At 39.9% G+C, this 12,661-nt stretch overlaps 1 protein-coding gene across 1 annotated transcript; it reads left to right on the forward strand.

Moving 5' to 3' along the window:
* Positions 1 to 5,661: 5,661 nt before the first annotated feature.
* On the forward strand, positions 5,662 to 9,258 carry LOC137656283 (zinc finger MYM-type protein 1-like). Its single transcript, XM_068390454.1, has 2 exons — positions 5,662 to 5,713; positions 8,474 to 9,258. Exons 1-2 carry the CDS (start codon positions 5,662 to 5,664, stop codon positions 9,256 to 9,258), a joined length of 837 nt encoding a protein of 278 aa, XP_068246555.1.
* The last annotated feature ends 3,403 nt before the right edge of the window (positions 9,259 to 12,661 follow it).

Consider the following 12,661-nt stretch of genomic DNA (forward strand, 5'->3'; position numbering starts at 1 on the left):
GACATCTGGCACTGGAACGATTGGCAGCCGCCAAACAGACGTTTGCCGAAATGGAGAAAATGGGCCTTTGCCAAAAGGCCTCCAGCCCATGGTCGTCACCCTTACACATCGTTCTGAAGAAAGACGGCTCCCTCCGTCCGTACGGGGATTACAGGCGCCTGAACATGCAAACAGAACCGGATCACTACCCCCTCCCAAACATTGCCGATGTAACCTCCTACCTGCACAAAGCGAAGGTTTTCTCTACGCTCGACCTCCTGAAGGGGTATTATCAGGTGCCTATGAACCCAGAAGACATCCCCAAGACCGCCATCACCACTCCGTTTGGCACATACACCTTCAATTACTCATGTTTTGGCCTTCGTAATGCTGGGGCAACGTTTCAACGTCTCATGGATGGCATCTTAGGGGACCTCCCTTTCTGTGTATGTTATGTGGACGACATACTTGTGTTCTCCTCCTCAAAAGAGGAACACCTCCGTCACCTGCGCATCGTGCTCGACCGCCTGCAACAAAACGGCCTTGTAGTCCGGTACGACAAGTGTACCTTTGGCGCCAACGAAGTGTCGTTCTTAGGGCACCGTATCACTCCTGAAGGAGTCCATCCCCTCCCTGAGAAGGTAGCAGCCGTTCAGAATTTCCCCACGCCCTCGACCGTCAAAGCTCTGCAGGAATTCTTGGGCATGATCAACTATTATCACCGTTTTCTGCCAGCCATTGCCGCCACTCTTGCTCCCCTCTACGCCTCCCTCAAGGGCAAGCCAAAGGACTTGAAGTGGGGTCCCCTTCAAGAAGCAGCCTTCTGCAATGCAAAGAAGGCCCTATCAACTGCTGCGGCTCTCACTTTTCCTATCCCACACGCCCCTCTCCTTCTCTCCACCGATGCTAGCGACGTCGCTATTGGTGCAGTACTCGAGCAGGTGGTCAAAGGCTCGCCCCGCTCATTGGCCTTCTTCAGCAGAAAACTGTCCAAGGCAGAATCGGGTTATTCTACCTTCGATCGAGAATTGCTGGCGGTGCACTTGGCTGTCCGTCACTTTCGCCATTTCTTAGAAGGTACGCCCTTCGTCATTCGCACAGACCACATGCCTCTGGTGCACGCCTTCACTCGACAGTCTGACGCCTGGTCCGCCCGTCAACGCCGACATCTCTCCGCCGTGGCTGAATACAATTGCACCCTCCAATACGTCCCTGGGAAAATGAATCCCGTTGCCGATGCCCTGTCAAGAAACACGTTGGCTGCCGTTCAACTGGGATTGGATTACAACGCCCTGGCTGAAGCCCAAAGACAGGATCCAGAGTATCAAGCTTGTAGGACATCCTGCACGTCCCTCCGTTGGGAGGATTTTCCCCTCGAAGAATCCAACACCACCCTCCTCTGTGACGTCAGTACTGGTAGACCGCGACCTTGGATTCCTGCTCCCATGCGCCGACAGGTGTTTGATTTCATCCACGGCCCTTCACATCCCTCGTGCCGTTCTACTGCACAGCTGCTGAAGGCTTCAAAGTTCATTTGGCACGGCATTTCTAAGGATGCTAAGGATTGGGTCCGTGCCTGTACTTCTTGCCAAACTTCCAAAGTACATCGACACACGAATTCAGGAGTGGGCACCTTTCCTCAACCTCAGCGTCGTTTTGCACACATTCACGTCGACGTTGTAGGCCCCCTACCCACATCACAAGGACATCGTTACTTGTTTACCGTCATCGACCGCTCCACTCGTTGGCCTGAAGCCATTCCCATGGAAACTGCAACGTCCGCCTCATGTACATCTGCCTTACTCTCTGGATGGATTTCAAGATTCGGTATCCCTAAGCATATTACTTCTGACAGGGGAACCACTTTCACCTCTCAATTGTGGACGTCATTAGCGAATCTCCTGGGCATCACCCTACATCAGACAATGGCCTACAACCCCGCTGCCAATGGAATGGTTGAACGTTTTCATCGCACCCTCAAAGCAGCTTTGATGTCCCGCTGCAAGGATTGCAACTGGTTTACTCAGCTTCCCTGGGTCCTCCTTGGACTAAGGACCACTCCTAAAAACGCCCTCGACGTCTCGGCAGCCGAAATGGTGTATGGCGACCCGTTGGTCGTCCCTGCCGAGTTTTTTCCTTCTACAACCTCCTCCGATGATCTCCAGCGCATACGTCACGTCGTGGGAAAATTTGCTCTGTGCCGCCAGACTTACAAGCCCTCAGTGAAGCATCACATACCAACGGACTTGCACTCTGCAACGCACGTCTTCCTGCGCAACGACACCAGCAAGCCACCACTAACGCCCCCTTACACGGGCCCTTTCCTTGTGATCCGACGCAGTCCGAAAGCATTCCTCCTATACATTCGGGGCAAAGAAGACTGGGTCTCCATTGATCGTCTAAAACCTGCTTATCTTCTGCCAGATGACCCGCCTACAGTTCGCCTCTCTAGATCAGGGCGCCCTATTTAACATGTACAGTATGTCATTTTAGGGGGGGAGCTATGTACCAACCGTGTTTCACACAATTGTACATAATTCCTTTTGTATATATTATGCTTGTATCTTCGCTCCTCCCTCGCACTAAAAAGAACCAGAATGATTATGTCTCCGGTTTTGCTCTGTATCATTGTCTGTCTATCGAACATGTCACGTCCTGTTGCCTTGAGGTTTTGTATATAAAGCAGAGTGTTCCTTAATAAATAACTCAGTCGTTTCCAATCTGCCTTTGAGTTCACACCCTTACTCGGCACTGTCACACTATGCAATAATGAGAAGTAACATGGTTAAAATGGATACAGTTCTTCAATTTTGACGAATTGCCACCTGCACCCATTGCATGGTGGTCAAGGTTTCACAAAGTGTTCCTGTCAGGGGGCTTGCATGGCATAAAGATGGAATTGGAAAAGGAATCAAACTTCGTGCCACAGCCATTGAAACTGACAAAATTAAAATTGCAAAAAAAAAGTAACAAGGTAATCTGGCCAGTAAGTTTTATTCATCACCTTGAATTATGGTTGATAGATGTTTTTCTTTTTCTGTTTTAGACTATGTAGGCTGCATGCATTTTATAATAGATTGTGCAGAGATTAAAAGTGTCAATAATTGTTGATGTGTATAATAAACTATATAATATGTCATAATGAAAAAATGATATAAGATCTATTGGCAATCAAACGAAAGTTGCCTAATACACAAACTAAGCACATTGCCTATTTAACAAACTAAGTTGCCTAATTTACGAAATAGGCTGCCTAGTTTATGAATTAGGCAAAATATTAAAATTAGTTTACAAGTTAGGCAATCCCACTGCCTAATAAACAAATTAGACAAATCAATTGCCTAGTTCACAAGTTGAGCAATTCCTCATACACACAGATATATATACTGTATATATATATATATATATATATATATATATATATATATATATATATATATATATATATATATATATATATATATAAGTAGAATAATTTATAACTCTAACGTGGAACTGCATGTTGACAAAAACCTTCTATTCGAGAAATTGCTTTTGAATGATAATTTTTTGAAAGAGTAAGTTACCAAATCTATACAATTTAATATCTTTCAATATTTTCTGATATAAAATATAAAGAAGTAGATTTTCCTTAAGCAATGGGGCAGGGCTATAGTTGCCCTTTGCTCCCCTCACCTCAACCCCTTAGCCCATTTACTCCTACGCCAAGTGGCAGAACAAATCAAAGTAGGGAATTTACAGTAGTATTCGGAAACGAGAATTTGATAAGCTCGGTTATTATTACCCGGCGATTAATGGTTATTTGAAATAAACTAATGTACACGTAATGATTCGATGCAATATGCTTGTTAAAATCACTTTGGAAAAACTGTTTAAAATGTAAAATGAAACTTCAAAACTTTGTAGAGAGAAAGATGTTTCGAATGTTTCCTAACTATTTTCATGACTCCTTTTCATAAGGAGTCAGAATAAATGATCATACCTTCTAAATGAGTCTTACACTTATAGATGATAAGGAGTATGAGAAGAGATGAACAGTATATTAGGAGGAGAGTGATGGAAATAGAGGTACAGGGAACCAGAAGGAGTGGGAGACCAAAGCGAAGGTGGATGTACTGTATCAAGGATGACCTACGATCAAAGGGATTAACCGGCGATGAAGTGTGGGACAGAAGTAGATGGAAAATGCTGGCCAGAAACATGGACCCCATATAGAAGTGGTAAAAGATGCAGACAAAGAAGATGTTGTACAGAAATCCCTTGATTGTGGTCAGGAAGTTCGTATGATTGGCCTTGATTTTAGTGTTGCCTTTGACCGTGTTAATTAGGAGGCTCTTGTTTTCAAACTCAAACAGCTAGGAGTAGGTGGGTCGTTTCTTAGCATTATTAATGATTTTCAAGTAATAGATCCCAAAGAGTTGTTGTTGAAGGGTACCATCGTAAGTATAGTAATAGGGAATCTGGTGTTCCATAGGGTACTGTTCTTGGCCCATTACTTTTCATACTATATACACATGACATATGGTTTGGCCTGGAAAACAAGCTTTTTGCATATGCAGATGATGCTACTCTCTTTGCATCAATTTCATCCCCTGAATGTAGATCTGGGGTTGCCGAATCTCTTAATAGAGATCTAGCTAAAATTAGTGCATGGTGCAAATTATGGGGTATGAAATTGAATCCAAACAAAACTCAAAGGGTGATTGTAAGTAGGTCAAGGACAGTGGCACCTCAACATCCGGATCTCAGTATTGATATTGTTCCTTTAACTTTGTATGGCTCTTTTAAAATTTTAGGTGTGATTCTTGAAAGAAAAGTTACTTCTGAGAAACTCATTATGTCTGTGTCTCCTTCAATTGCAAAAAAAAAAAAATAGCTTAAAGAAAAAGTATTTCAAGATTTTTGGTGATGAATCTATTCTGAAGAAGTGTTTTGATTCTTACATTTTTTGGAGAATTTTTCATCATTTTTCTTCCTATCGTAATTTAGGCTCTCTCCTAATATTACTGTTACCCCTTAAACGTTCTCTCCTACATTAGGTTTTCTTTACCGAAACATCAGGAGAACTTTTTTATACTAACTAACTTGTTGACAATTGCGTATGCCCTGTTCGTGACGTCACAACGTAGACACGCACAGCAAAAGGTGGTTCTTTCCTCAAACTACGTGGGTCGAGATAAATTATCAAACTGGTTTTGAATATGATTTTTAATACAGCAGACTTAAATGCAGCTTTTATCCCTCAGTACCAATTAACATTTGTTAATTTTAAGATGTACGTCCATCGCACCAGCCAATTGCTAATTGCTATATTTGGTTGTTAATTTTTAGGAAGCCAGAATAGGTAGGATTTTTGTATATGTATATTCCCTTAGAGCAGCAAGATTTCTCTAAGTATTTTGTACAAAATCCTGCCTCCTATGCACTCCTTACAACAATATATTGCCCTGTCCTAAAGTCCCCATATGGCACCTCCACTGGGTTACTCACGCATCATGACCCTTACTTGTTTGAAAGGTGAAGCCAGGTGAACCCGTGCCACCAAAGGGTTACTCCATCCGTACTCAAGCAGTTGTTGTGACCGTCTGACCGACCTGGTAAGGGATTCTGTGCAACTCTGGCTCACCTCCCCCCTTCCCAAACTCGACTCACACCAGGATCTACCGGCTGGAGATAGGGAAGATGAGCCTGGGAGACACTATATGCCACAAGCGAGGATTCCAGGGGTGGGCCAGTGGGTTGTGCAAAGTGCAAGCTATGCAACTATTCGGTCATCAGCCATTTGAAAACAAGTGTGGCCTTCTATAAGGAGCGCAGGTAAAAATACTTGGCCACTTAGTTTTTCCCCCATTTTTAGCTAAGATTAATTTTTACTTAATTTAGATTTATCTGGCTGTTACATATTTCAGGTTGTGTGAGGTGGGATTGTGTGTACCGTTTTGCATATCATTCTCGCTTTTGAGACTAGCAGAGTCTCGGGGTCACAGGGCCACGTGTCCAACCCAATTTCAATTATTAATCATTGCAGAAGACCACAAGTCTGAGTAACTATACTTTTTTACTATTTTGCATTTCCTTTCATTATATTTTATGTTTGTTTTGATCCTTTTACCTGATGTTCAGATGTCCGTTTTTTTCCTATGGAAATTTATGTAATAAAGCAAGAATAGAATAAGTAAACCTCGTCGTATTTTTACTCCTTCATTTATTTGATAGTCATTATGAATATTTAATCTCGGGACAGTATACTCGATATTTTAAAAGGAGTAAGTAACTTACAATAAGTGAATTAGCGAGTGACTTAGTATTTAATCTATTTGCTTCGAAGGTAAAGAACCATATCTTCAACTTTTACTTTACACTACATTGCTCCCATCTATTGCCATTGTCTCAATAATTACTTAACGTAAGATTCCTGTCCAGCATCTCACTAGGGTCACTGGGACGGAGCCGGAACAAAGCTAAAGAGTGTAGATGACCTTAGACCTGTAAAAGCTAGAGTAGGCCATCAGATTACTTTTATTTCACGTGTGGAGTTTTCCGGCCTTTGGACAGAGTACAGTTCTTTGGCATTTGAGTGGTGGTTAGTGAAAAACGTTGTCAAAGTTATTAACAGGGTGTCTGGGCCTAGAATTGTATTGTTCATTTTCCTCCTCTGCTGATCTTGTCCTTGACGTAGGGAGACTCTCCCGGAAGAACAAGTTCCCACTCAACAATTAAATAAAGACAAACATTTCCCTACACATTCTACCTTGTTTTGAGTATCATTCTCCTGTCTGGTCTTCAGCTGCTGATTCTCATTTTAATTTGTTGGACAGAAACTTACGGTCTATTAAATTTCTTATTCCTGATCTAGATATTAATCTTTGGCACCTTCATTCAATTAGTTCATTATGCATATTGCATGAGATTTGTCATAATTCTGACCAGGGGCGTAACTAGGTGAGTATGGAGTATGGGCCCTCGGCCTTTTCTTACAGTGGGGCCCCATTACCTCAAAAAAAAATACATATATATATATATATATATATATATATATATATATATATATATATATATATATATATCTATCTATCTATCTATCTATCTATCTATCTATCTATCTATCTATCTATATATATATATATATATATATATATATATATATATATATATATATATATATATATATATATATATATATATATATATATATATATATATATGGGAGAGAGAGTAGAGAGATTGATTTGATATATCGTAGAACTGGTAGGTATAAGAAATTGAAATATAATATGCAGGTATTGAAATATAATTACTAATTGTTAGTACATTCATATCTTACAAAAAAAAGCATCTAAATTATATATTCTCAATAATGAATCAGAGGAATACCCTTATGTACGCCTATGCAGCCGTTACATTATTACATAATTACGATACCTATAAAAGGAAAATAAACACAACTTGGTCCAAAACATTTATACCATCATTAATAAACATATATACCTTACACCTCCTAGAATTCTTTCTTCCTTGCTCTTATCTCTGCAAATCTGTCAATGACTTTACTTAAGTTCAATTTACGCTCAGTTCCTTGTTCAATTAATAGAAGAGCTAGTCCCACTAATCTTTCTTGTGCCATTGTACTTCACAAATAGTTTTTAACAAGCTTTAGTTTAGAGAATGAACGCTCTGCACTTGCAGTTGTGACTAGAATAGTTAAAAACAATAGCATTACAGTGCAAACCTCAAGGAACTGGCTGAAATAAAATGATTTTCTATCATCAACATATTGGCAAGGTCCTTAATGATAGAAACTTTGCTGATTTCTCCCTTCAGAGCAGATCTCATGCTGAGAAATTCCTGTGTGAATGTTTCTAACACATCGTTGTGGTATTATTTCACAAAACTAGATGCCTTTTCGTACAGCTCTGAGTCAGATAAATTTTGCAATGAGATTGGTTCCAACACTGAGAATGATGAGACAACTTCATGCAAGCCAGTAAAACGGAAGTTCAACTGAGTTGTGATAATGTCCAGAGTACGATAGTAAACAGTTACTCTACAGTCTACACAAACTCTCTGGATCTTCTAATCTTTGGTCTTCACAAAGCTCGCCAAAATGTCTTTTTACGGTACGAAGTCTCTTTTTCTCAAATATTGGTCTGATTGACCACTTCTGGGCTATACCTGTTGCTTCTTTCTTTACATCCTCAAACTGATTTCTTAATCTGCACATCTCATCCATGCAAACCTTTAAGAGGTCTGCTGCCTTAGCATGGGCGTCAACAGGTGGGGGACAGGGGGGACAAGTCCCCCCCACTTTTCAAAGTGGGAGGGGGAGGGGGACATAGTATCATTTGTCCCCCCCCACATTTTTAGTATTCACTATGGTGATTATAGGAGTTAGGGTCAACAACTGCATCCCGAGCAGCAGGTTTGTACAAATGTTTGTCCTCAGGGGAATATCTACTTGGATTATATGGATCCCTTCCTCTTATTCAATGTCTAGAAAACTTCAACAAGAGCCTACAAGGATCAAAAGTGACAGTATCTGGAATGCTAGAAGCTGCAGAGGTTACCATAAAGAACCTACAGTCACTTCGATGCGAGCACAAATTCAAGAGATTATTTGAAGAAGCAGAACAGAAGCTCCATCTGTGTGACCTAGACGCAATTCCTCTTCCAAGAAAGAAAAAAATACCAAAGAGGCTAGACCAAGGATTAGGATTTGCCTCTAACTACTGTCATGACTCAGCTGAAGAGTTTTATCGAGTTGAGTTCTTCAGTGTTATTGATGCTGCCGTACTGAACATTAAAGAATACTTCACTTCCACTGATCTCACCGAGTATCAAGATTTATCGTCAGTACTGTTGACTGGGACACATAAGCCAGAAATTATCACTAAGTATCTAGAACTCAATGAATCTCTGAATCAGCAACTCGATTTCTTCCACAACCAGTTTAAGGAGTCAACAGTTGAAGATTATAGAAAGATCTTCGCAGATATGGTACCAGAAGTTCGCCGAATGTTTCCTCAGGTAGAAGCATTGTTACGCCTTTTACTTGTCTCCCCAGCAAGTTCCTGCACAGCTGAGAGGTCATTCAGTGCTCTCAGACGATTGAAGACATGGTTACGTAGCAGTATGAGTCAGCAACGCCTTAACCACCTCATGATTTGCCATGTACATCGTGACCGTCTAGCTACCTTAAGTCCACAGGCGATTGCTGAGGAGTTCATCCGAGCAGAACTTCAGAAGACAAACGAAGGACCATTTTTGGTAGATTCTAACTAACAGAATTGCTAGGATTGACACAGGTTATTTTTCGTCTTAATACTTTAAATGATATGATAATAATCTCATTTGAATGAAACAACATGAGTCTTGCTTTCATATAATGTGAATTAATCATTTAATAAACCATGCATGTTGATTTAATCAGGCTTTATTAAAATTTTCAAGTAATATAATAGTGTTTATATCTTAATCATTACAAAGGGTCTAAGGTAATACTTCATGCTCAAAGCTTTAATGTCATCATGTTTGGCCAATGATTTTAAGAAATATTAAAATTATTTTGTATAACTTGACAGACAGATACAAAATTAAAAGGCTTATAACAAGATTTCAGGCAGGATACAGGTCTTGTATTTTGCTGAAATATGTTGATCAGGTGCCTTTAAAAGCACCAAAAAAGGTAATAAATTAAAAAGATTTCTCGGGGGGGGGGGGGGAGGGCTTACAGCCCCCCCCCCCCCCGGACCCCCCAGCTGTGAGGGCTCGCTGCGCTCGCCAGCCTCGCCTGTCAATGTCCCACCCCCCCACATTTTAGAAGCCAGTGATGCCCTTGTGCCTTAGCAAGATCAACTGCTTTTGATTGCAACATTTTTTTATACTAGATTTATTGACTGTAAGATTTTGGACTGAAACGTCAAAAGAAATACAAAATTAAAATTTTCAAGACATTTCTTTAGTGCAGTGGCTTCATTGCGTTCGTCTGCCTTAGAGCTGCATAATATTATTTGTGCTAGAGCTTTCTGCACATCACATAATCGAACTTTGAGAGCAAATACCGCATCATAACGTCCAGCCCATCTAGTTGGGTTTAACTTTTTAATAGTTACCCCTTTGCGAGTGCCTGATTCAGAAATTAAGCTAGATAATATGTCCCATCTCTTGATACTTAATCCAAAAAACACATAGACTCTTTGAACAATATCATAAAACAGCGCCATTTCTGTCACATCCTTGCCAGCAACATTAATCACCAAATTTAAATTATGAGCAGCACAATGAACATAAACTGCATTGAGTTCAACATGAATTATTTTTTTCTGCACACCTTTGTATATCCCCTTCATGTTACTAGCTCCATCATATCCTTGGCCACGACACCTTGAAATAGAAAGCCCTCTTTGTTTAATTATTTGCAAAATTTATTCTGATAGTGCAGCTCCACCTTGGCCCTCAACCTTATGAAACCTTAAAAGGCTTTTGGTTTCCCATTAGCATCATATTCTATGCTACAGTAACGGTATATTTCACACATCTGATCAATTTTGGAAATATCCAGTGTTGTATCTAACATTATGCTATAAAATGAAGCTGTTTTAATGGCATAAAGCCCCCCTGACACTTGCACGCATTTATGGCACGCATTGTCACGCCTTGTGACGGGAACTGGAGTGAACGATGCGTGAACTGGCGTGAACGTGACGTAAACGGTGCGTGGCATGCGTGCCATGCGTGCCGAGAATTTTGAAATGCTCAAAATTTGTGGCACGCATTTTCACGACAAAATTGGCGTGAACTTGTCATGAATGATGCGAAAACTGGAGTGAACTGGAGTGAACAGTGCAGGACGATGCAGGAGGATGCGTGCCAGTGCGTGGTAATGAAATCAATGGATTTATCCCTACTGAGGGACGATACGGGAGGATGCGTGCCAGTGTGTGGTAATTAAATCAATGGATTTATCCCTACTTCCTCATAATCATCAAAGAAAAAATCTGTATAATGACAATATATTCTTTTACCTCTCTCCTTTCCTTATTTAATTGAGAGAGAGAGAGAGAGAGAGAGAGAGAGAGAGAGAGAGAGAGAGAGAGAGAGAGAGAGAGAGATAGAATAAGCTTCAATATCTCTCTCTCTCTCTCTCTCTCTCTCTCTTGGTATTATTATCAGCAAGGATTTGAAGTTCACCAAACAGAGCATAAAAGCTGTAAAGAAAGCACAAAACATAATAGGTTACATAAAGAGACAATTCAAATACAGAGATATAGACCCTGTAGGCCTACTACAGCTGTAGGCCTATACAGATACACCATTAAATAAATACATTTAAAATTCATCTATTCCGGTCTTTTATAATATATTAAAAACTTTTCCTTTATTCTCCTACACAATCTACAACTTTACCCTTTGAGTAAGTCTATCGGCAAAATTGTTATTCACACTTACACTAACATAGGCCTAGGCGCGAATCTAAGGAATTTGCACTTGATTTTTCACTAACTTTTACCCCCTGCACTCTTTTATCCCTCGGGGAGAGAGAGAGAGAGAGAGAGAGAGAGAGAGAGAGAGAGAGAGAGAGAGAGAGAGAGAGAGAGATTATTGATTTTATAACACAAAAAGAGGACAGAAGTTATTTAATCCCTTCATGAGCAGGTGTAATACTTGAGAGAGAAAGGTATATTTTCTTCATTTTGCTTGTGGTTTATTGAATGTGTATACACCCACACAAACATATATATATATATATATATATATATATATATATATATATATATATATATATATATATATATATATATATATATATATATATACAAACAGGAAAAGTTACAAAACTGAAAAAAGTTCACAACTGCCATTTAAATAAGGGCGACTAAAGAAATTTACCCTGGCGAGAGACTTCAATGCTCACAGGGCACCTAACCAACCTAATATTTTTAGAGATAATATCTTTTCTGCCTCAGTTTCAATTATATTAGTTCACAAACGATACAACAAAACTAATGAATGGAATAGTCATCTTTCAATTGAATTCTAAGATAATGTAAAGTGGGTTCCAAATATCTGATCAGCATATAACTGCCATAAAATATTATTTTTTTCAGTAAATTATAAAGGTTAAAAATTATTCAAACCAGTTAATTACCTATGATAATAATTAAGTAATAAAATATATACTAAATAGAAGTATAATTGTTACAAATATCTATAAAGATAACCCACACATTAATACAGGGGATATTAATCAAAGATTAGCACAAGAATACGCTTTTGATAAAAATCATGTAGGAAGCCCGTCTTTATATATGATGTGGCCAAGTCGTGAACTGGAGTGAACAATGCGTGAACGATGCGGAATGATGCGGAAAGATGCAGAAAGATGAGTGAACGTGTCGTGAACTAGTCCTGCCAATTCGTGCCATGTCCTGAACGTGGCGTGAACTTGTCGTGAACTATGCTTGAACGTGTCGTGAACTTGTCGTGAACAGTGCGGGAACCTCCCAGTGCGTGCCAGAAATGCGTGCAAGTGTCAGGGGGGCTTAAGTGAGTTCTTTTTCAGTTTCCTTTGAATGCAACTGAATGAGTTCATTTTGTATCATTGGGCTCATATACTTTGTTTTACCTTTAGGTTTACTGATTAATTCTGAAAGAGCTGGATCATATTTAGAAAGAAACTCAATGA

This window comes from Palaemon carinicauda, chromosome 17, assembly GCF_036898095.1.
Source record: "Palaemon carinicauda isolate YSFRI2023 chromosome 17, ASM3689809v2, whole genome shotgun sequence".
Lineage (NCBI taxonomy): Eukaryota > Metazoa > Arthropoda > Malacostraca > Decapoda > Palaemonidae > Palaemon > Palaemon carinicauda.